The following is a 26,316-nucleotide window of genomic DNA, read 5'->3' as shown; positions in this document are numbered from 1 at the left end:
ATACAAAGTTTACCTTTGAATTTCTTACTTCTAAGGACAGATTCTGAGGAGCAGCACTGGGAACTGGACAGGAAAAAAAAAAAATTTTTTTTTCAGTTACCCACGTATCACCCCAACATGTGATATTCCTGGCTAGACTTTACACAAATGTGCATCTCAAACACTAATTATGCAACCCGAAGGTTGAAAGCTAGCTGCCAATGCCTCTAATGTTGATTACAGTTTGTGGATAAGGTGTGGCCACATTTGATTCACTTAAGAAAAGAGAGACATTCTTATAAAGGCACCCATATCCAGGTCAGGTACTTATTTCAAAGTCAGAAACTTTCAGAAGTCAGATACTTATTTCAAAGATATGACAGTAACTCTAGACTTTTCTAGAACCCAGATACATCCTGAACCTTCAACATATTCTTTTGAATATTCTTGTTGATGGCATATCTTTATCTTGGGGAAGAGCTACAAATTTTCTAAAAACAGCTCTAATGAAAACAGCAAGTCAACATACTGGGTAATGCTGTTACGAGTCCACAATATGAGGTACGTAAATCAGTGAGCACTGCATTCTTGTGGGGTTCCTAACCTGGTTTTTGAAGGCAATTCCCATTAGAATAAAGAGGTATTTACAATGATAGCTTCAGCAAAGGGACGATTTGACTTCCCAAGGCCACTTTTATAGCAGGGAACACTCATTTCAGCATGAGAAGTTTGGAAGTACTGGTTAAACAAACAGCTGCATTACTTTAGTTTCTCACATATGAGAACACAAGACAGGGCTATCTCAAATTTTATGATCCACACACACCTTCCAGCATCCCTCTTTGTAGTAACTATAGCAAACAAAAAGAATGTAAGTAAACCTGATTAATTTCCCCTCCACTCACAAAATGTTGACTTTAACTCTTTTTTCCTAGTCCATCCATGGAAACTTCTCTCTCCTTTTCTCGGACATCTGGCGAACAGATATTGACTAAGTGCCCACCGCGCTGTCTGCTTCTGGAGGACAGAGACTGTATCTTGCTCATTGTTGTAACTTGTGCTATCAAAGAGCATCAGGCCTCAACCCAGAGATCCAGGAACAGAGGATTTGGAGTAGGACTTATGCAGCTGTGTTTTGAAAAAAGTCTATGAATGGTTCCATTCAGAACCCCTGACTTAGCTGCAGAGGCAGCCGACATAGGCTGTTGCTGGTGTCTTCATCATCATCATCACCATCATCATAGCTAAGATACGCTGCATGCTCCTAAATGGCAGGTACTTAATCCTTACAACAATTCCATGAAGGAGTTTCTATAATTATTCCCATTTTATAGATGAGAAAACTATAAAGGAGGCAGTGAAGCTGACTGAGCTATTTGTTTCAGCTAATGGAGGAACCAAGATTTATCATACTCTACAGAACTGCCGTAACCCCCATGCTAAGATGGACTCAGATCCCATGACAGGCACTGCAGTCAGCATGCCAACCCACTTCGTACAGCTAGAACTGGTTCAGGTACAGATTTTAAAACTTACATTAAACATTTTTTCCCTCAACTTTTCTCAAAAGTCTTGGCCAAATGGCTTATGCAGCTAGCTACCCAAACTATAGTTTGTATTTATTTTTCCCAACGCTTAATCCTGCAAAATGTCAAGCACACAGAAAAGAGTCGCAAGAATAAGACAATGACTTCTACATATTCTTTCCCTGGATTCACGAATTGTTTATGTCCTGGCACATCTGCTTTATTTCCTTCACATTATTTAGACACACATATTTATGTGTCTACATACTATTTCTGAATCATCTGAGAGATAACTACAGTCATCATCATTCTTCACTCTTTAATACTATAGTATATATCCCTAAGAACAAGGACGTTCTCCAAAACTATAACAAAACAATCACATTCAGAAAATTTAATTTTAGTACAAAATATTATTTAGAAATCAGCTGCATTTCTATATACTAGCAGGAAGATTAATTAAGAAAACAATCTCATTTACAGTTGTTGCAAAAACAATAAAATACCTAGGAATACACTTAGCCAAGGAGGTGAAAGACCTGTACTCTACAAACTATAAAACACTGATGAGAGAAACTGAAGATGACACAAACAACTGGAAATACATTCCATGCTCATGGATTGGAAGAACAAATATTGTTAAAATGTCCATACGACCCTAAGCAAGTTAAAGATTTACTACAATCCCTAACAAAATACATTTTTCACAGAACTAGAACAAATCATCCTAAAATTTGACCCTGAAGAGCCAAAGTAATCCTGAAAAAGAAGAACAAAACTGCAGGTATCACAATCCTAGATTTTAAAATACACTAGAAAACTGTAGTAATCAAGACAGTATGGTACTGGCACAGAAACAGACACAAAGATCAATAGAACAGAATAGAGAACCCAGAACTAAACCCATAATTATATGGTCCATTAATCTTCAACAAAGGAGGTAAGACTATGCAATGGGGAAAAAACCCAACATTTTCAACTCCCCAAATGGTTTTGGGAGAACTGGACAGCTACATGCAAAAGAATGAAACCGGAGCACTTTCTTACACTATACACAAAAATAAAACCAAACTGGATTAAAGACCTAAATGTGAGACCTGGAGCCATAAAAATCTTAGAGGAGTGCATAGGCAGTAATTTCTGACATTGGCCATAGCAACATTTTTCTAGATATGTCTCCCGAGGCAAGGGAAACAAAAGCGAAAATAAACTACTGGGACTACATCAAAATAAAAACTCCTGCACAGCAAAGCAAACAATCAACAATACTAAAAGGCAACCTACTGAATGGTAAAAGATATTTGCAAATGACATATCTGATGAAGGGTTAGTATCCAAAATATATAAAGAATTTATACAACTCAACACCAAAACCCCAAATAACCCAATGAAAAATGGCAGAAAACATGAACAGACATTTCTCTAAAGAAGACACAGAGATGGCCAGGAAACACATGAAAAGATGCTCAACATCACTAATCAGGAGGGAAATACAAATCAAAACCATAATGAGATACCACCTCACACCAGTCAGAATGGCTAAAATGAAAACCAGAAGAAACAACTGTTGACATGGATGTGGAGAAAAGCAACACCTGTGTACACCTGATGGGAATGCAAACTGGTGTAGCCACTGGGAAAAACAGCATGGAGGTTCCTCAAAAAATTAAAAATAGAATTACCATATGATCTAGTAATTCAACTACTGGATATTCACCCAAAGAATAAAAAAAATTAATTCAAATAGATACATGCACCCCTATGTTTACTGAAGCGTTATTTATAACAGCCAAACCATGGAAGCAGCCCAAGTGTCCACAGATAGATTAATGGATAAAGATGTGGTATGTGTACACACACGTCCTACACATACAATAGACTACTACTCAGTCGTAAAAAAAAGAATGAAATCTTGCTATTGCAACAATATGGATTGATCTGGAGCATACAATGCTAATAAGTGAAATAAATCAGAGAAAAAGACAAATACCACATGATTTCACTCATGTTAAATTTAAAAAAAGGAACAAAGAAAGAGACAAACAAAAAACCCCCCGAGTCTTAAATATGAAGAACAAACTGGTGGTTATCAGAAGGGAGACAGGCGAGGGATGGGTGAAGCAGGAGAAGGGGATAAGAGCACACTTATCATGGTGAGCAGTGAGCAATGTATGGAAGTGCTGAATCACTATATTGTATACACCTGAAACTAATATAACACTGTGGTAACTATACTGGAATTACAATTTTTTTTAAATGTCAAAATTTTAAAAAATTAGGTAACATAACTAATAACATACCTAATATTTAAAATTGCCTAACAGTACATCTACCCAACATTAAGTAATACTGTCCTTGATAGCTAATTTTACCCCCAGATCTAGAAGCCAGTCAAAGATACTACATGTTTTATTTTATTCCATGTGTCTTTATTTTTCTTTAACCTAGATTCTAGAATGATAATCTCCCATTTTTTTCTCTGAATTGTTCTTTTACTTTTTTATTGCCCACCCCCCCCCCACTGGTTTTCTTTCATGAGACTAGTATTTTTTAAGAAGCCAGGCCAGTTTATTTATATTTTTTTTGATAGAATTTCCCTGTTAGACATATCCAAACCGAGGATAATTCTACAAATAACACAAACAGGCCTGAATTCTTGAAAAATATTACAACTTTCAGGAAACAGTATATATATTTATTAACTGCAATAAACACTGTTATTTTCTGTTCTACTACAGATAATTTTTTTTTTTTTTAATGCTGGTCTTAAAGATACCAATGTAGGGCTCTCTGCCCACCATGTGAGGACTCAGGTGGAGAAGGTCACAGACATGGCGACTGTTAGGATGGGAAAGCTGACGATCGTACCTGCAGGTCTGATATGTGCATCTGTAACTGCGCTTGCAGCTACAGAAGAAAAACACAAAAAGCAGCTAGTACAGCCAGAGCAGCTCCCCACACGGACTGCACCACCTCTGCAGTTTAAACACGTCAAAGAGCAGCCTGGTCATTTACAAATGGGCTTAGCATCCCTCTGCACTACAAATGGTCATTATATTGGCTGGTGCAATAGTGTTTATGTGTTTGTGAAAAATGGAATAATGGGTACAGTTCAATTTGGAAAAGATGCATATATCTATCTGAAGGATCCACCTCAAGATTTTCTCCCAAAACTTGGAGAGATTACAGTTTCAGGATTGGCAGGTGTGATTTCAGCAAGAAAAGGTTCTAGGTTTAAGAAAATTGCTTATCTACTGGGACTGGCCTCTTTAGGAGCAACTGTTTGCTACCCAGGTTCAGTCAGTAATAATTGCAAAGGTAACTGGGAAAAAGGCATATACTATACGCCAGCAAATTTATGAAGCAGTTAAATCACTGTGGACAAAAATCAACAAAGAGTCGTTTCCTAAACCTAAAGAAAAATCTAAGTTAGGAAATTCTGATGCAACAGAACTACCTGCCAAAACAACAGACAGCCGAAATACTCAGTGCCCTTGCCCACGGAACTCAGCTCCGAAACAAAGTCACAATCAGAATCCACCTCTGGGGCTACACAGTTTCTGCCTGACCCCAGCTCATGGATGCGGGCAGTCCCATCCAGAAGACGTAGATACATGCAGCACTAGAAGCTGAAATGCTCTGCGTAGAGAACTATAACATGTATGAAGTTGAAAACAATGATGGAAAAATCATGTAAAGGGTAACTGACAGAGTATAACTTTTTTTTTCCGGGGTATAACTTTTAAACAAAGTTTTTCTCTCATATCTTCTAATATAATGTACAGCTTGACCAATCACACATAAGGGATTAAAACACGAACTGTGAATTTAATCCAGACAATATTAAATGATTAAAGAAGCCGAAATATTGGGATGCATTTAATGATTTTTAAGGGTGTTTATGAAAAAATAGAGTAAATATATAAACACTGGTGAAATATGTATGTATATATGTAAATATTTATACAGATATATACACATATTTGCTTTAGCTTTTTCAAATTAATGTCAGCTAAATTAGAATGGTGTGTAGACGGATGTGTTTCCACTACCCCTTCTTTCATTCCCCAGAGCTGGAATAAAATATCCATTATTTTATGACAAAAAAAAAAGATACACATGTAGTGATCCAAAGGGCCACCTGTACCCTAATATTTATAGCAGCAATGTCCACAATAGTCAAACTGTGGAAGGAAGTCCACTGACAGGTAAATGGATAAAGAAGATGTGGTATATATACAATAGAATACTACTCAGCTATCAAAAAAATGAAATTTTGCCATTTGCAACAAGTATGTGGAACTAGAGGGTATTATACTAAATGAAATAAGTCAATCAGAGAAAGACAACTATCATATGATCTCACTTGTATGTGGAATTTAAGAAACAAAACAGAGGAGCATAGGAGAAGGGAGAGAAAAGTAAAACAAGATGAAATCAGAAAGGGAGATGAACCATAAGAGACTCTTTAATCAGAGAAAACAAACTGAGGGTTACTGGAGGGGAGAAGGGTTGGAGGGGTGGAGGTAACTGGGTGATGAGGATATTAAGGAGGGTACATGATGTAATGAGCACTGGGTGTTATAGAAGATTGATGAATCACTAACCTCTATTTCTAAAATGAATAATACACTATAGGTTAATTAACCGAATTTAAACTAAAAAATAGTAAAAAAATAAAAACAGAAAATCCCAGTCTTGACCTACTCAATCCCCTTGGCAAGCTGTAGTTTGAAAAATACTGCTCTAGGTCATAGTTACATGAATACAACTTAGCTTAGAAATTCAGCCACAGGTAAGAAATGAAACTGTCACAAAATTGCGAGGAATTAAAAAGAGCTATTCGGTATAAAAATATGATTGATAAGGGTTCGTGTTATGAACAAGCAATAAGATTTACTTGTACAAAAGCTCCTACTAAAAATGAAAACATGAGAAACTATTCAGTACCAGGCACTGCATGTCCCACCCTCTCTCAGTAAATCTTTTAAACCCAATGAAGTTGGTATTATCTACATTTTACACATAAAGAAGCATGTTCAGACATGGTAAGTGACTAAAGTCCAGAAAAGGGGTAGAACTGGGATTTGAATGGAATCTTCTTGCTATCAAAGCCCATGACCTGACCAGGGCCCCCAAGCATGGTATGTGATCCAACGAAGAAAGACTCACCGTCTGACAGCGTCCGAACAGCCACGTCCTCTGTGGACACTCCCGGACCATGTCTGTTGTAAGCCACCACTCGGAAACTATACTCCGTGTATTTTTTCAAACCATTAATGGTATGGGAGTGACTTGAAACGTCAACATCCTTGGATAAAATAAAACAATTTACGTGCATGCAACTCAAGCCAAAAGAAATGCTGCAAAATAAAGAATTAACTACACAAATTCTTCATTTGATACGATGCAGATTTTTATCCCTTTTAAGAAATTCTACTTAATCAAAGCAGATTAATGAGAAACACTCGCAATTTACTGAGAAATATTGCTTGATGTTTAGTGACCTTTCCTGATAAAAACTAGAGAATATAACCTGGTACAAAGAAATAGAGTCTGCTGACTTTCCATTTCCTGTATACAACTTTTTTTATTCTGAGATTTCTAGACAAGCAAGTATTGATTTTGGGAAATAAATTTCAACTCCACTATTCCAATCAATGGACTGAAAAATGGCTTTGGGGTGCATAGGTAGCACATTCGGTTAAGCATCCCACTCTTCATTTCAGCTCAGGTCGTGATCTCAGGGTGCTGGGATGGAGCTCTGCATCAGGCTCCACGCTGGGTGTGGAGCCTGCTTAAGACTCTCTCTCTCCCTCCTCCTCTGCTCCTCCCACTGTGCTCTCTCTCTCTCTCAAATAAATAAATATATCTTACCAAAAAAGGCTTCATCTTTTACCTGTTCTTTATCAGTCCCTTTTTCCATGTAGTACAATTTGTAATTCTGAATTTCCCCATTGCCAGACAATGGTGTTTCCCAGCTGACAGTGATAGAAGTCGGTGAAGCTGTGTATGCCCGGATGTTAGGTGCTGGGCCAGGGAGCTGAACTAGAAAGAAAATTTTGAGACATCAAGATATGAATGAAATTTACTGAACTCTTCAATCACCAGTCTCAGCAATAACGTCATATTGGCCATGTTTTTAAAAACATTAAAAACCGAGAAAACAACTGATTTGACTGAAGTGGTTTTAGGATAATATATAAATGCATTTCCCTTTCTACGACTCAAATTATAACCAAAAACTATCTGTGAAGTATCTTAAATGTATTCAAAGGAATGAATAAACATTGCAAAATTTTTCCTGTGGTTTATAAAAGCCTAGTTTTAGAGCAGGACTGCAGCACGTAAAAGTAGCCATCACAAAAACAGAGTCTTCAGGGGATTAAAGAGTACACTAACCACGATGAGCACTGAGTAATGTGTAGAACTGTTGAATTGCTCTATACACCTGAACCTAATATAACACTGTATGCTACTTATTCTGCAATTAAAGGAAAAAACTTAAAAAAAAAAAAAAAAGAGCCTTCTTTTGCCAGACAGTGTGGATACGGTGACAGACAGAGCCCCTGCCCACAAAGAATCCCAGTCTAGAGGGAAGTCAGACATATAAATAGTTGCGAGAGTCACAAATGCCAACAGATTTCATAATGATTTTAACGAAAACAGAAAGAGAAAACACGACTCAGCTTTGAGAGGGGAGTGTGTAGGCAAGGGAAGGACTGGGGAAGACTTCTGGGGAGCCAGAAGGAACAGCGTCCTCAGATACCAAGGGAAAAATTATTCTAGTCAATGGGTGGGATATGTGAGAAGACAGTGTAATGTGGTTCAGGGCAAATACTGAATGAATAAGGGAGGGAGAATGCGGAGAAGCAGGACACAGCCGGGTAACAAAGAGCTTCCAACGTGCTGCTGTGGAGCCTGCCTCATCCCTTGTAGGTGTTAGGTAATCACTGAACAGTCACGAGCAGGAGCATGTCATGGTCAGATCGTGTTTAGAAAGGACACGTCAACGTATGCATGGAAGAAAAACAGTAAGGGAGTAAGACTATAGAATAACGATTTTTAAAATAGCTACCATTTATTGAATGCTTACTGAAAGTGCTTTAAGTATTTAATGTAAATATAAATAAATATAAAATGCAGCTGAAAGTGCTTTACATGTATTTAAATTATGTCTTACGTAGTCTTTGCACTAACCCACACGAGAGTGATACTATGATCATCGCAGTCTGCAGATGAGGTTGGCTAAGGACTGTTCTGTGTGATGGCCAAGTTAGTGGTGGAGCCCGGAGCTGCACACCTTCTGACTCTAACACGTGGCCTCACGTGTCGCCGACCAGGCAGGAGACACGACGCCCTCCGTGGGGTGTTTGTGACGGGAAGGCTTGATGGTTTGTTCACTGACTGTCCGTCTCTCTCTAACTCCTACAACAGCTCCCGGACCTTTTTACTGTATTCTTTTCATCTGACTGATGGACTGTCAAGTTCCAGCCCCAATTTATACACAAATTCCAGAGGTTACCCATGTCTACACTTTGGTAGACATTCTATATTTGAAAACCGTTTTTCTGGTGCCGGTGTTTCTGTAACAGAATCCATTAGATTTGAGGAGCAGGAAAAAAAACCTGGCAAAATGTAGAACAAACAAGCTTTCTTAAGGAATAGCACCACAGCTTGACGGTTTTGCTACCGAAGCAGAGAAACCTGAATGTGGTTTTTCTGACAGTTGTTTGCTTTATTTAGTCATGAATCATGTTATTCACTCAATGTTGAGAGCATTATTTTGTGCAGCCCGGCAGGTGGGATTTGTCACACTTCTGCTGCTACAGAAAACTTTCCTCTAAGTTATTAAAGGGGAAGGAAAATGAAACAATCCTCCGATTCCCTTGAAAATACTTTCAATATATTCATTGGATACACATAAGCAAACATGATCCTAAAAAGGCCCTAAGAAATTCTTTCATTTCACCTGCACAATGGCATAATAAATGGAAAAAATTTTAAGTTGGTTTGTTCAGCTAAGTGTGTAAAATATTTTCAGAGGGCTGCCTCCAACATTTACACCTCCCGGCCCAGGCTGAATACCTCTAGATGGAGTACACATCTCTTTCCTTTACCTCGTCTTTTGCCAAGACATGTTATAGCCACTTTCCATCCCTAAAATACTCTCAAGAGAATCAGGTCCCCCTTCCATCTACATTCTTATTTAGTCTCTTTCTTCTCATCAAACTCCTTGAAAAAATGACTGTGTTGCCTACTTTCCTTAGAATTACAGAGGTATAATATTAGGTAGATAGGATCAGAGGAAAAAGTCTAGAAGGCATCTGAGCCAGGTCTTAAAGAATCAATAAAATGTGAGTGTGTATCAGCAAAGTCCTATTGCCTTCCATGATTTGTCACAGTTTGATGTGAATTAATTTGCTCTCCCTTAACCAATTCATAAGGTCCTTGACGGCAAGGAGCTGTACCTTCCGCACTGCCATGGTACACAAGCCTACAAAGAAGGTAGACCTTCTTATCATCTGCCTACATGTAGGGCTGATGGACAGGTGAAAGACTTACCCTCGGGCTGTGTTTCTACTCGGAGTGGAGCTGAACTCTCTCCAGGGCCATGCTTATTTTGAGCCGTAACTCTAAAGAGGTACACAGTCGCCGGCATCAGGTTTTGAATGGTCACCTGCATTTCTCCTGGGCGACTGGTGTTCTCAACACGTTCCCTTTGGACAAAGAGGGATGTGGAAAGAAACAGCATTGATTAGGAATACTTCTAGAATGTGCAGTTTCATTTTCATTGCAATTCCTATAGATACAATGCCATATAAAAATCTTAACTCTTGACTCCGGGAAACAGACACAGTTGAGTTAAAGGAGGTGGGTCGGGGGGATGAGGGAGGTGAGTGGGGGGACGAGGTAACTGGGTGATGGGCATTAAGGTGGGCATGTGATGTGATGGGCACTGGGTGTTATATGCAACTAATGAATCACTGAACATTGTATCAAAAACTACTGATGTACCATACGTTGGCTAATTGAATTTAAATTAAAAAAATCTTAATTTAAGTCAAATTAACTCTTCAGAAAGCAAGGCTTTGGGGGTGGAACAGTGCACAGAATATGGAGAGTAGCCAAGAGCAATATCACACATGTCTGATACCTTGCTGATGTCCTTGCTTAAACATCACTGACTTTCTGGTCATAACCACACCTTCCTTTCAGAGAAGGAACAAACAAGGGTCTTCTTATTGCCATTTCAAATGGGGGAAGCTGGCCATCAATTCTGTAGGCTTTAGGAATCACTGAGTTTTAAGGAGTGATTTTTCAGGGAGACAGAGGTAATTACAAGCATGACCCAGTTTTCAAGGAAAATATCAAAGAATTCTGTGTATATTTTGGATAAAAGACTCAATAAAAACAAAGCTAGAGATTATTACTTTAAAAGTTGGGAACATTAGAAATTTAAATGATCCTAAAATAACCCAATCTATAAAAAAAGTGAAACCTGCCCCTGATTTTTATAATTTATTTGTTAAGGCAAATACTCTTAGAATGATATCTAAATTGATTTGAAATGTTTAGCAAATTTTATGACAACAGGACAAAAGAATCTAGCAGTATAGTGTTATGAACTGAGAAGATAAAAGCAGTTATTTGGCTTCTTTAAAAGCTTCCAGACTAACCTGGGATCTGAGAGTCCCACAATTGGGCCCATAATTACAGTCAGTCTATTGTATGTACTAGAAAAAAACCAGTTAATATTACACAAGAGTTTCAACAAATATTGTGGAAGAATTCATTTGTTTTAGACAAATCGCTGGCCTTTAAGAATTGTCGATCATGTAAGGAGAGATTTGTATCTATCCTGACAGAGTAATAAAAAGGCCCAAAACTACTCTGTGGACAAAATTACTTGGAACTACATAATCTGCGGAATTAAAATTTTTTAAGATATTGGTTATTTTCCCTGAAATCACTGATAAAATTTGTTTAGTTCTCCATGAACTTATGCCAATTTGCCTGATTATATGTGAATATTTGCATTTCAGAGATTTAAGTGTTTTTCAGTAGTTTTCTAGTTTTTTAAACTACCTTATTTTTATTTAAAACAAACCAAACCAACAGTACCCACACCATCTTCACAGAGAGTGCTTGTTCCAGTAGAGAAGAGTACTATGGCAACAGAAGTTATTACTCGAAGATCCTTGAGGTATTGACAGATATTTTCTCTTCAGCTAGTCCTCTAAGTCACAAGATTTAAAAGGGGGTATCAGCGAATTTCTTACACTCTGAAATTTCTGACAGATTGCTCTGATGGCAACTGATTGCTGCCTAAAAGGAAGTATGGTATTTGACATCTCACCAAACTACAAGGTGTAGTAGCACAGAATAGGTCTGTTTTGCTCACTATACATAACAGTTTAAACAAAAAGTTGAGACCATCTTGAGAAAGATAGTTGGGGGGTGCTATTTTACATTAAACTGAAGTGTCTCAATCACGTTCCCATATTACAGCAGAACTTAGCAGAAAGTTCAGACACGGAAAGCAGCGTCACAGATATGTGAAGAATGCATGAATGGAAATTTGACTTCTCTACATAAACCTTGTATAGTAATAATATGTACATCTTTTGTTCATTCCTATGTGAAAGAAAAAAAACACAGGAGAAATGAGTGAAGGGAATGAAAAACTTAGAACAGATTTCTACAGAAATCCTATAATTAAAAAGAATCAGTAACGCGTATGATTCCTTAAGATGGAAGAACAAATATCCAGTACCTGCAAACACTTTAACTCTAGATTGGTCTGAGGTTCCAGAACCAAGAGCCTGTCTAGAAAAAACTTTGACTTCAGGACAAGACCCAGGGTGAGTTATAAAAGTACAATTCTCACAGTTGTGTGAGGTTATGATGGAACTTGGGTTAGAATGTGTAAACTAAGAGTCAAAGCAGAAAGGAAAAGCTACGTTTTCTATTAAGACAGTGCTGGGCGAGGTGCTAAGAGCTCCATTCTAGTTTTGACAAGCTCACTAATTCCTTCTGAGCCAGATAGTAAATATTTACAGGTTAAGAGACAAAATGGAAAATATTATGTAGTTACTTACAAAATCTATTAAAATGTAATGATTTGAAAACACAAAAAAATATTCTTAGCTCCTGGGTCATAAAAATAACAACTCTGATTTGGCCCACAGTCTGTAACTTGCCAATTCCTGGGCTTAACTAAGATAGCTAAGGGGCTTCATCCTTCTCTAAAATGTTATTAACTTCTGGAAGAACTTACTCTGAATTTTCCATTTAGTGGCTAATATCAGAAAAGTACTCAATTTATACTAAAAAAGGGTGAACATTTCCTAGTTGAAAAGGCAAAGGACCCTTTGAAATCTCAAGGAACTCAGGCACCCGGAAGAATTACACCTCATGACCAAGACACACAGTGCCACCTTGTGGCTGATTTTTCAAGTGTAGGAAGAAGTAGGATTTGTAAATCCAGGGAGTGGCTCCAGGCCCACTCTGATTTCTCATTTTAAATCTGTGACGAAAATTTACTACTCTTATTTTTTTTAGAGGAGAAAACTTAAGCTTATAAAGGTTAAATAAATTCTGTTTACAAAACAAGCAGGGTCTAGCTTTCTGACTTGGTGTTCTTTCTACTCCTTCAAGGCTTGTATTCAGAAATCATAAACTTCATTCACAAATGAAAGGACAAAAACATGACGGTCTCCAAGAATCTTCCTTTGACTGTTCCCTAGATTTATTCTGTCCACTCCAAGTCACTGCTCTTACCTTCGTCTAGGCCATACTTACCACGTGCCTAGATTAACTAGATTTGTCTCCCTGACTTCATTTTTCTTGTCTTTATGTAGTGCTCATAAACTACTAAAAAAAGCCATTTAATAAAATCACAGTGCACACTTGCTCAGTAGTCTAGAATGCTCCTTTCTTAACTGATTATGTCCAAATTCTTACTGGCATTATGACATTTGGCTCCAAACTTCCACTTTATTATAATCTCTTATTAATTCCTACCAGCTCTCTGGGCCAGTTAAACTTTCCTACTTTTCCCACCCATCAAACACCAGACACGCAAATTAAATTGGATCCTCCTTGCACCTCCTCTTCCCTTATACATACTTGCCTTGTCTTCCTGCCTGACAATTTAATTTTAAATCGAAGTGACAGATTCTCATTAAAAACAAAATTATATATAGTTTTAAAAAGTCCAAATGCCCCAGTTTTTGTCTCTCCTCAAAACCTGTCCTTCCCGGACACCTAACTGACCAGTATCTTACCAGATCTCTTCATGTCAGGTTTTCTCAACCTCAGCACAACTGTGCTTTCGGTGGGATAATTCTTTGTTGTAAGGGGCTGCAGGACGTGTATCAGCATCTGTGGCTTCTACTCACCGGATGCCAGGAGGCGTCCTCTCTCATCTGAGCTTTAATACCCCAAAATGTCAGCAGACATGGTGAAGTGTCCACTGAGTATTCTCTAATCTATAGGTCTACTGTTCCCCTTTTTTACCCCCTCCATGTTGCTATTAATTTGTTGAGGAGATGAAGTCATTCCTGTCCCTGGCTGAGAATCACTGTTTTAGGCATTTTTACACGCACACCAAAATACACAGATATGTTGTTAAAAAATTCCTGTATCACACTTCATATGGATATACATATATTAATTATGTGCCCATTCCTCCATCAGTGGGCACTGACTTTTCTTCCTTTTTTCATTGTTACAAATAATGTTAGAATAAACATGTTTATGAGTGCCCTATATATATGTAGATCTGTTTTCTTTTTTTTTTTAAATATTTTATTTATTTATTTGAGAGAGAGAGAGAATGAGAGAGAGTACATGTGAGGAGAGAGGTCAGCAGGAGAAGCAGACTCCCTGCTGAGCAGGGAGCCTGATGTGGGACTCCATCCCGGGACTCCAGGATCATGACCTGAGCTGAAAGCAGTTGCTTAACAAACTGAGCCACCCAGGTGCCCTGTAGATCTGTTTTCTATAGAACATCTAGAAGTGTTATTGTTGGGTTATTGTTATTGATGGATGTGTGCACTAAGAAGGTAAAAAAAAAATCTGCCAAATCACTTTCTCCAAGGGCTACTCTTATATTGCCATCAAAAGCCTAGAGCAGATTTCTCCCCACTATTTTAACTTGTTTAACACTACATATTATCAACTTAAAATTTTTGCCAGCCTTAAAAGTAAAAAAGTTTCACGTTTTGTATTATTTTGTATCTCCCAGACCATGAGCAACAGCAAAAACATTTTTTAACTTTAATGGGCTTTCCATTAACCTCTGCTAATCAATCTATTTGTACCACTCACCTCTTGGGACATTGTCTTTTACTTAAGATTTGTAGGGTGCTCTATATGGACTAGATAGCAGCACAATGTTTTATAAATGTTACAAACTTTTTCCCAGCTCATCACTTGATAGCTTTTGTTTATGATATTTTATCATGTGAAATTTTACACTGTTATGTAATAAACTTTGTCGATCTCTCCTGTTGTGGCTTCTGGATTTCCTGTCGTCTGTTAAAAGGCCTTTCACACTCAAGTGATAAAACAGTTTCTGCATTTTCTTCTAATACATTTATGAGCCTTACAATCTCTTAATCTGTCTATAATTTATTGTTATACATAAGACAGAGATATAACTTCCATTCTTTTCACAAAATGGAGTTAATTATCTCAACATGATTTCTTGAATAAGCTTTTATTACTCCATTGATTGAAATGAATTTATTCATTTAACAAGTAATTATTTAGTCCTACTATATGCTAGGCCCTGTTCCAGGTGCCGGTGATACTCTATTGAATAAGACAGACATAAGAAATAGGTTAATTAAAAGAGAAGACTGCAGAGTGTTAAAGCATTGTGAAAACAAAATAAAACCCAAATAAAACAAAACAAAACAGAAAACCACCCAAAACAGGGTGATGTGACAGCAGTGGTCTTCTGGTAAATGTTTAATAACCAGCCCTGGTTTGTAGCACTTGTCCCAGTAAATACTCATGCCATGCCCTGTTTTGAGCTACCACGTTGTCATCGGGTCTAAAATTTCCTGAAACTTTAAAAACTGGCTTGGGAACAAACTGGCTCCAGAACACCACTGTGTGATAGGACTGAAGGGGGCGAAGTTGGGGGGGGTCTTCAAGGAAGGCCTATGGAGGTGTGATCTGAAGATGACAGATACAAAGCCAGAAACAGTTGTTTGTGAGGGAAATACATTTCCGATAGAAGAAACAGCAAAGGCAAAGGAACCGGAGTGGAAAGAAGTTTGTTAATCTGAGGAATTACTAAGTGTTCTTTCCTTCTGTGAAATACTACAGAATTAGCAGTGAGATGTGAAAGATTACTGGAGACACTTTAACACAGATGCCATTTGGGAGTAATGTCTTGCCTTTCTGTGTCTAGATCTATGTTTCTTTATCTTTATAATTCCCAAGACATCTGGTACAATGTTCAGAAAAAACATAATGTGAGTAGCTCCATCTATCTGGCTCAAATGAGGTGACACAGACTTCTCAAGAGGGTTAAATCAAGTGATTTTGATGGAGGTTCCGATCCTTGTGGAACTCGACAGTCTAGTTATTAAATTCAAAGCTTATCAGATGTAAGCACCCTGGGAGAGACACAAGCTTTATTTCATGCTCAAGGGCCCTAATCAAAACAGATACTTTAGCTTTCTTATTTTGGTCTGAAAAAATCTACTTGGCAATGCTAAGAATACATAGCGTGTGGCAAGTTCCTCCCAAAGGTTTTATAATTGGGTTGGGAAAACAACACAAATACACATAAAATAGCAGAAGAGTAACAACTTATGGCAGTAAGAGATCACATGTTATCATAATTAAGTGCCAATATTAGTGGCATGAACACATAAAGAGAAAGGCTGTATCTGCTGAGAAAGGTAGAGAAAAATGCATGCGGGTGTCCTGGGGCTTAATCTGGGCCACAAACTGACTTTAGCTTCAGCTGGGAAGGGGGTAAGCGACTGAGGAGAACACACTGGAAGAAAGACAGCACACAGGACAGGAATCAGACAGGCTTCATCAGAAAGGGAGGTAAAGTGGGAGGAGAAAGGCGGAAGGCTGGACAGACACCATAAAGCTGGTGATGAGTAAAGCGACCTGGGGATTCTGGACAATGTCCCGTAAGCAAAGAAGAAGCAATGTGAGCTCCTGAAAGAGGTGGAGATGGAGAGGAACTTAATGAAAATGCAGTTAGGGAAATGAGCTACTATCACTCTTGTGTCATCCAGGAGACCCCCGGCAAGCTCAGCGGCCCACATCCACATTTGGGTGCAGGCAAGTATGCATTTACGATTACTGCTCGAAGTTAAGTCCACCTTAATTTCCAGAATCTGAATGTTCTAAGTAAACCACGTCCTAGCGGCTGTGCTGACTGAACCGTATGAAAAGAGAGGAGCCTTGTTATATACCAATACTTCCACCTAAACATCTCTATCTATACCACACCCGCGTCCCAAGTTGTTTGAGAGACGCGGAAAAGAATGAATACCAGGACTTCGGTCTGATTGGGATAAATTTTAATGACCTAAAATTGGGAAATATGCATCTTTGTGATCATTTTTTCTGCACCAAAAACTGGTATAGATTCTGCACAAAAAGGAGCCAGGGTGAGCACGACTGGCCTGGGATTGACCAAGACGCAACCAACTGGCTCCGGAACATGGACACTTACCTAGCAATCCCCTCCTTGGTGTAGAAGACAGAGTAGGTAAGGTTGTCTCCATGAGGCTCTGATGCAGGTGTGCGCCACGTCAATTTGATGAAGCGGGTAGAGACCAGGGAGGCCACGACATCCCGAGGAGCTGAAGGCAGTGGTCCCGTTGTGGCTGGTGCTAGATGGTCAGTAGTGGCACTGGTCAGTGAAGTGGGAGGTAATGTTGGGATGGCAACATCTTGTCATGTGCAAACATTGGGGAATATGAAGGGCAAACCACGACGGTTTTAAAAAAGAGAACAGAAAAAACAAAAAACAAAAAAGAAATAAACAAAACCACGATGGGAAATAAAATAAAATGAATGAACATAAAAAAGGCCATTAAACTGAAGGCTAACATGCAGGCCGGAGTTAACTACTGAAAACTAATGGGCACTATTCAGACACATCACTGTAGAGCAAGCAGACTTTCTGGTCACTATAATGGTTGTGAGCAAGGGACAGGGAGGGTGACGGCTGAGAATAAAACATCTCACAGAAGGACACAGCAGTGACCAAGTGATTTTCTTTAATTCCGAAAGCAGCATGCAACATCTATTAAGCTTTGCACAAAGAAGTCTCCCCTATGAGAACACCTCAGTACTTTCAGCTACTTTATCAAATATGGAATAACATGTGCAGTCTGGATGAGCCTCGTTGCTTTGGACACGGGCCCAGGCTGTCATGACCCCCCTGCAGAGCCGGGGTCTTTAGCTCTGCGGGAGACTCAAGAGCCACATCTTTAACTTTATCTCATATTAAACCCTGCTCTCTGTAATTCGGCAAGACCCAGGCAAGTCTGACAACCTTCCTCATGTCCCTAATATTTCATTTGCTACCTTTTTCAACTCGTTTAACCACAAATATATAAAAACATGAATCAAGAATTCCAAAACCACAGTACTTCTAGGAAGCTGATCTGTTCGTTACGGTGCTCCCTGCAGTATGTACTAGCATGGCCCGCAGACTCAGGAACTGGATGGAGATGAAGCGGCAGGAGGTCAAAGCCCCGCTCATCAGAAGTCTCCGTTTGTACACTTGCAGTCATTGGTAACTTTATTACTCCTTAAGGAAGTCCACTCTGCTGCTGGACACTTCTGATTTTCCCAGTACTGAACCCAGAATCTCCTGCATCCTGGGGCCAGAGAGTAGAAGTATAATCTCACAATTTTTAATAAAGGAGTTCGAATGAGTTGTGTGATAACCTTAATGGGAAAATTAGTAGAAGAGAGGCAGTGGGCAACTCACTCACTCTCTCTTTTCCTCTCCTTATGAGAAAGTACACTGAAGAGTACAGAGTGCCATCAGAATATAAGACTATGAAGTCCCGGAAGACACAAGTCCACACTCCACTGACCCAAGTGTCCATGTTTTAAGAAAGTTACATGTGAATGGCCAGTAAGGTCTCATGCTTATTCCTGATGCTTCGACAGATGTGTTGCTTCAGAGAAAATACCTCCTTCACAGCTTTCAGAGTTCTTTTTCATCAATGATGTCAGTTATGCACACAGCAGCCCCATGAGGTAGGGTGGGAATGACAGGATTGGAGGCGGGGGTGAAGGTTAGAAAGGAGTCAAAGACTCCCAGGTTTCTGGCTTGGGAGAATGTGTGGTTGGTTGATGGGGTCACTCATGGAGAACGGCAACATTAAAAGAGACTAGAGACTGAGGGAGAGATGGCAAATTTGGTTCTGAACATGCTGGATCCGGAGTAATGGTCCAATATCTGCCAGAGAAATGTGTAAGAAGCCACTGGAAATATGAATCTCTGATTATAAAATTAAGTCACTAAAAACCCTTAGAGGGAAACGGTTCAAAGAGTAGCCTTAACACAGTCCTGCTTTGTTGCCTCATTTGTGTGCCTATCCAAAAACACACTAAGGAAAAGCCACTTCCAAGTCTGACCTGACTTACTAAGCTAGGTATTTCCCACCTATCTGCTGGCTGGAGCGGAGAGGAAATTCGTAACGTGAGAGGCAGTATAGCACACTGGGAAAAGCCCAGGATTTCAAGCACAAAGACCCTGTGTTCAAAACTTGACTCTGCCACTTCCTAATAATGTGAAGCTGGGCAAGTCACTTAGTCTCTCTGATCTTAGTTACCTTGTGTATAAACTGGAAACACTCCCTAACCACATCCCAGGCTGATGGGAACCACATGAACATCAGTAAGAAAAGGCATGTGGGAAGCACTAGGTACACATTATCACCACAATTCGCTCGAATGGATGAAAAAGAGAAGAAGGTAAGTATAAAGGCACCCAGAGGGGAATGTAAGCAGGAAGGACCAGGGACAGAAGTAATGGGTGACAATCGTCAGACAGGGAAACTTTGGTTAGCTACGGACCTAGAGCACACACCTGTAAGTCTTCAGAGGCAACAGCACTCCCATGCGTATTTTTCATGTTCATGATGAATCATGCTAACCTATAAGCTCCTCGAGGACAAAATCTGTACCTGCCTCCTCTTGGCATCACTTATTGTGCCTACGTATACCCTACATAATCAACAAATGTGTATTTATTGAATTAATAAGTGGAAGAAAATTCAGAGAGAATGTTGGTGCAATGGAGACCAGTGTTGCTAGAATATCATCATACATGATATTTAATCTTTCTAGTTGATTCAAAGCACATATAAATAACTATATAATTATGTTATATAAACATTTGCTTTGCAAGTATATTTTATCAGTTATACCTAGAATAAAAGTATTAATAATGCCAGGTCATCGTAAATGATTCCTAATTAACTATGGGAAAAATCCATGTCCATTCTGGTCCTAGTGTTTTACACCCACTTTCCCCAAGTTGGTTCTTTTTCTGCTGTTCCAGGTTCTAGGTGGGCAGTTAAGGGAAGTCTCACGTGACCCCAGAGAACCACACAGTCACCAGGATCAACAGCAAATGATACAGATTGGGACTTTGGACTTCTAGCATGACCATTTGAGGATGTCAACAGATGTTCTTCCCAAAAACAACTACAAGGCTGGACAAAACTGTCAAAGACTGGAAACTGGCCAAAGGCATACAACAAACCAAGAAGTATTTATTCGTGAAAATCACTGCAGTTCAGATGAAAACAGCAAGCGGGCACCATTCCGGCCTGCAGCTGCTCCAAGGTCCCCAACTCTAGGGGAGCAGTTGTCAACAGAGCAGGGCTGGCCCTGGAAGCTGGTGGTCCTGCCGTGGCTGTCAGAGGGCTCACTGATGTGAGTACGGTCAGTCAGAGTGTAATCTCAGTGGCAAGGGAATAGGAAGGGCCAGGGTCTCCCCCAGCTGGAGGCTGTGATCTTCTGGAGAAAACAGTGGGCGACAGTTGGCAGGATTTAAGAGGGAGTCTGGGAAAGTGAAGAACACTAAGAGGGCTCAAAGGCCATAAGGACATGCAGCAGAGCCAGCAGCGGGTCCTGGGGACCCACATATCTCCATATCTCTGGCCAGCAGAACCTATGTGTATATTCAGAGGACCAGTGAGGGAGCCCTGCAGAAAACAAAAGCTGAGGCAGACTAAAAAACGACCTCCAGTTTGGATGCATGCCCCAAATCACACCAGATCCATCAGCTCAGAGTGGAAGGCTACTGGCTTGAGGGGTCTGAGCACAACTCCTGATCTTTGGCTAAACACTAATCCATATAGCCACAAGGGTTACCCCTAAAAGCCAGGCTTAAGGATAAAAACAAAACAAAACAAAACAAAAAAGCTAAGGAGAAACATCAGTGTTGCAGTGTGGAGAAGATGGATGTCAAGGATTTAGTCCAAGCAGGCTTAGTACACAACAAGACAAGAACAGCTCTGGGGGAGGGGAGGAGGAGCCAGAATCCACAGTTGCTCTAATACGCTATCCCAAATATCCAATATTCAACAAAAAATGAAGACACATACAAAGAAACGAAGTGTGGCCTATACTCAGAGGCTAATGTAAAAACTACAGTCAATACAAAAGGTCTCAGGGGGTCTCTGGATATTAGATTTAATAAAGACTTCAAAGCAACTGTTAAAAATATGTTCCAGGAACTAAAGAAAACTGTCAGGAACCACACAGGTCTGCGATTACCTTACTGATGAGCTAACAAGACAGGCTATTATGCGTCATGGGCGCTGGCAGAAACACAAGTGTTGCATCAGAGACAAAACTTTATTACTCAAGGCAACAGCAATAGCTAGAGTTTCTTGTTTGTTTTCATCAGCTCCCAAACCCCCCAAGCCGCACAAAGGCAAAGCGAAGGCCCTGGACGGATGTGTACACATGCAGCAGGTTGCTACAGGAGAAGACCCCTGAGCTTGAAGAATCCACCACTTCCACAGCAAGCCCCAAAGAACAGGCCTGAGGTGGATATCTGATTTTGTTCTGTTGTGATCAGGCACACACATTGTATGGCTGCAGTCTTTTAAAATTTCCTGAGACTTGTTTTACATACATACAGCATATGGTCTATGCTGGAGATTGTTTTGTATGTGCTTGAAAAAAACCTGTATCTGTAGTTGATGGGTGGGGATTCTAGAGTATCAGTCAGGGCAAAGTGGTTGTTAGAGTTAAGTCTTCTATACTCTTAACTTTTTCTAATTGTTTTAATTCATTTTTGAGAGAATATTAAAATTTCCAATTATTATCACTAAATTGTGTATCTTTTCTTTGAACATATCAATTATAAATACATATACATCTAAAAACAGGGCCCCAAAATACATGAATTCAAAGAAATATGGGGAGACCCCCAGTTTTTGGAAATCAAACAACCCACTTCTTTAGTAACCCAAGGATCAAAGAAGAAATCACAAGAAAATTAAAAAAATATATCTTTAGGGGCACCTGGATGGCTCAGTGGGTTTAGCCTCTGCCTTTGGCTCAGGTCATGATCTCAGGGTCCTGGGATCAAGCCCACATCGGGCTCTCTGCTCAGCAGGGAGCCTGCTTCTCCCTCTCTCTCTGCCTGCCTCTCTGCCTACTTGTGATCTCTCTCTGTCAAATAAATAAATAAAATCTTTAAAAAAAATATTTAACTGAATGAAAAGAAAAACACAACAAATTCAAAATTATGGGATGCAGCTAAAGCCATGCCTAAAGGGAAATTTAATACCTTTATAAAAAAAGAAGCCTCACATGAATTATGCAATCTTTTACTTAGTGAAGAGTGTAGATCTTAAGCATTCTTTTTTTTTTTTTAAGATTTATTTATTTGACATGGAGAGAGAGAGAGAGATCACAATCATGATCTGAGCTGATGGCAGAGGCTAAACCCACTGAGGCACCCAGGTGCCCCGATCTTAAGCATTTTCATAAACACACAAAAAGTAACCCTGTAAGGTGATGGGTGTTTTAATAAACCTGTTAACCTGATTGTGGGAATCCTTTCACAATGTATACATATATAAAATCATCATGTTGTACACTTTAAATATATTACTATTTATCAATCATACCTCAATAAAGCTGGGAAAAATTAAATTGAATATTTTAGCCAGTTTAAAAAAAAAAGACACAAGACTAAGAAATTAATAGAACACATAAGTTACCTAAATCAAGAATCAAAGAACGAACAGTATGACCAACCATATAGATTGGTAAGTTACAAAGTAAAATTATAAACAAATTTAAGCCAATAAATCAGGTCACTCAGAGGAAATAGAAAAATTCCCAGAAAGACAAAAATTACTAAACCTACTTACAAAGAAACACGAAATCTGGGTAGAACTACAAAAAATAGAGATATTTGACTAGTAATTAAAAATATTCCTGCACAGAGACGCCTGGGTGGCTCAGTTGGTTAAGCAGCTGCCTTTGGCTCGGGTCATGATCCCGGCGTCCTTGGATCGAGTCCTGCATTGGGCTCCTTGCTCAGCAGGGAGTCTGCTTCTCCCTCTGCCTCTGCCTGCCACTCTGTCTGCCTGTGCTCATTCTCTCTGACAAATAAATAAATAAAATCTTAAAAAAAAAATTCCCACACCGACAAGTCTGAGTCCAGACAGCTTCACTGGTAAATGCTATCAAATATTTAAAATAAGAAATAATACTAATCCTTTACAAGTCTTTCAGAAAACAGAAGGGAAACACTTCCAGCTCACTCTGTGAGGCCAATACTACTCCAATATCAAAGTCAAAGGAAAAGAAACTATAGATAAATATCCCTCATGATCACAGATACAATAACTCTTAATGAAATAACAGCAAACCATATTTGGTAACACATTAGAAGGGTTATACAACATGACCAAGCAGGATTTATCACAGGAATCCAAGACTAGTTTGATATCCAAAAATCAATGTAATATACCACAGTAGAGAAAAAAAGAAGAACTGATCACTTTAATAGATGCAGAAAAAGCATCTGACAAAATCAAATACCTACATATTCATGATAAAGACTCTCAACATACCAGGAATAGAAGCAAAGTTCCCCATCCTGAAAAACATACAGTGAAAATTACACTAAATGGCTAAAAAGTAAATGCTTTTTTTCCCCTAAGGTTGGATGTAAGACAAGGGTGTCAGTTCTCATTTCTCGTATTAATAAGCATTGTACTTAAAGTTCTAGCCAGTGCAGGAAAGCAAGAAAAAGAGACAAAGTAAATAAAGATTAGAAAGGAAGAAGGAATATTGTCTTTATTTGTGGATGACCTAATTATATCTGTGTAGAAAACTCTCTAATCTTAAAAAAAAAAAAAAAAAGCTACTAGAATTGATAAGTTTAGTGAGGTCACACAATGCAGTCAATATACGAAAACCAACTCAATGTCTATATACTAGGAGTGAACAACCCAAAAATGGAATTAAGAAAACAATTCCATTCATGATAGCATCAAAAAGAACAAAATATTTAGGAATAAGTTTTACAAAAGTGTAAGATTCGTACCCTGAAAACTACAACACATTGCTGGAGAGAAATTAAACAACATCTAAATTAAAAATTCCTAAATGAAAAGAAGATCTAAATAAATAAATGTTCATGGATTAGACGACAATGTTATTAAGATGACAAGCTGCTCCTAAAATGTAATAGAAATGCCAAAGACCTAGAATAGCCAAATCAATTCTGAAAAAGAAAAAAAAAAAAAGGCTGGAAGACTTGCATTACCCAAATTTCAAAACTTACAACAGAGCTCCAGGAATCAAGACAGTCTGGTATTGGCATATGAATAGGCATAAAGATCAATGGAAGAAAACCAAGAGTCCATAAATAAAACCCTAAGTTTGTGGTCACTGGTTTTTGGCCAAGGCGTCAAGAAATTTTAATGTGGGAAGAACAGTCTTTTCAACAACTGGTGCGAGTACAACTATATATCCATATGCAAAGTAATGAACTTAGATCTTTACTTAGCACCACAAGCAAAAATTAACTCAAAATGCCTCACAGACTTAATGGAAGAATTAAAACTTCTAGAAGAAAATATAGGAGGAAGTCTTCAAGTCTTGGGTTAGAAAAACATTCTTAGAGATGACAACAGAAGCATAAGACATAAAAGAAAAGAACTGATAAACTGCATTCTATTAAAAATAAACACTTCTGCACTTTAAGAAAAACACAACTAAGTAAATGACAAGACAAACCACAGACTGGCAGAAAATACTTCTGAATCATACATCCGATAAAGGACTTGAACATGTAATTCAGGACCAGAAGATAAAATGAACTCTTATAAATCAATCAGAACAATAACACAATTTAAAAGTGAACAAAAAGCTCAGACATTTTATCAAAGAAAACGTAAGAACAGCTAATAAACTCATGAAAATGAGTGCAACATCATTAGTCATTAAGGAGATGTAAATTAAAACCACAATGACATACTACCACACACTCATTAGAATGGATATAATCAAAAAGGGTTCCGAGTTTTGTACCAACACAGTACTGATAAGTGTTAGTGAGGGCAGCGAGGAACTGGAATCCTCATACGTTTTTGGTGGGAACATATTAAGTCTTCTAACTGATGAACACAAATTGTCTTTTATTATTTAGATCTTTAATTTCTTTCAAAAATGTTAAGTTTACACTTATTTGGTTATTTTACTCCAAAGTGTTTTATTCTTATTGATGGTATCATAAATGAAATTACTTTAATTTTAATCTCAGATCACTCACTGTTAAGTGTACAGAAATACAAATGATTTTTGTATATGGATGCTGACTCTTGCTGAACTCATTTATTAGTTCTAATAGTTTATTTGTGAATTCCTTACGATTTTCTATACATATAAGGTGATGTCATCTGTGAACAGAGTGTTTTACTGGTCGTTTCTTAAAAAGTTAAACATAGACTTTGCATACAACCCAGGAATTTTACTCCTAGGAATCTACCCAAGAGAAATGAAAACAAATGTCCATACAAAGATTTTTACACAAATGTTCACAGTATCAGTATTCAGAATACTTAAAAACTAGAAACAACCCAAGTGTCCACCCACTGGTAAACAGGTAAACACTATCAGGTATACATCTTTTTTTTTTTTTTTATTATGTTCAGTTAGCCAACATATAGTACACCATTCGTTTTTGATGTAGTGTTCAACGATTCATTGAGGTATATCTCTATAAAAGATATTATTCAGCAATAAAAATATAGAAGATACTGATAGATGCCACAATGTGGATGATTTCAAAAATATTACCCTAAATGAAAGAACCAGTTGCAAAAGACTACATATTACATGATTTCATTTTTATGTAAAAGAACTACAAAAGGCACGTTTATAAGCAACAGAAAGCCAATCACTGATTCTCTGTGGCTGGAGGCAAAAGGAGGTATTGACTGCAAGCAGATATACATGATTTTGGGGGGGATGGAAATGTTCTGTACCTATTTTGTGATGATGACTACATAGCTCTAAATATCCACTAAAAATTACTGACATGTACACTTACAATGCATGAATTTTATGGTATGTAAATCATACTTAAATAAAATAATTAAGAAGAATGAAATCGCTAACTTGGCTAGTTGGAACTACTCAACGTACTTTCTCCAGTGTATAGTTAAGACAGTTATAGAGTTACAATAGCAAGTTACAGAAAACTAGGACATTCCTGTGGCTCAAAACACCTGAATTTACAACTAATCTATCTGAAGTCTTC

General features: G+C 38.4%; 1 protein-coding gene and 1 pseudogene across 8 annotated transcripts in view; one reads left to right on the top strand and one right to left on the bottom strand.

The window, feature by feature from the left end:
- NEO1 (neogenin 1) overlaps positions 1-26,316 on the bottom strand; it is a 233,126-nt gene that overhangs the window by 42,820 nt on the left and 163,990 nt on the right. For 5 of the 8 annotated variants that reach the window (XM_032865005.1, XM_032864999.1, XM_032865000.1 and 2 more), the window contains exons 8-12: positions 17,224-17,443; positions 10,071-10,225; positions 7,405-7,553; positions 6,678-6,816; positions 14-63 (exon numbers count right to left, since the gene is read on the bottom strand). In XM_032865005.1, the coding sequence (XP_032720896.1) occupies positions 14-63; positions 6,678-6,816; positions 7,405-7,553; positions 10,071-10,225; positions 17,224-17,443 (713 nt within the window). The remainder of the gene's footprint in view (positions 1-13; positions 64-6,677; positions 6,817-7,404; positions 7,554-10,070; positions 10,226-17,223; positions 17,444-26,316) is intronic. The other 3 variants (XM_032865006.1, XM_032865002.1, XM_032865004.1) reach the window with 1 other exon arrangement.
- Positions 4,337-5,138, top strand: LOC116872010 (annotated as a pseudogene).

The sequence above is a fragment of the Lontra canadensis genome, unplaced genomic scaffold (assembly GCF_010015895.1).
Source record: "Lontra canadensis isolate GAN:19392208 unplaced genomic scaffold, GSC_riverotter_1.0 scaffold28, whole genome shotgun sequence".
NCBI lineage: Eukaryota > Metazoa > Chordata > Mammalia > Carnivora > Mustelidae > Lontra > Lontra canadensis.
This window is presented reverse-complemented; position numbering and strand designations above follow the sequence as displayed.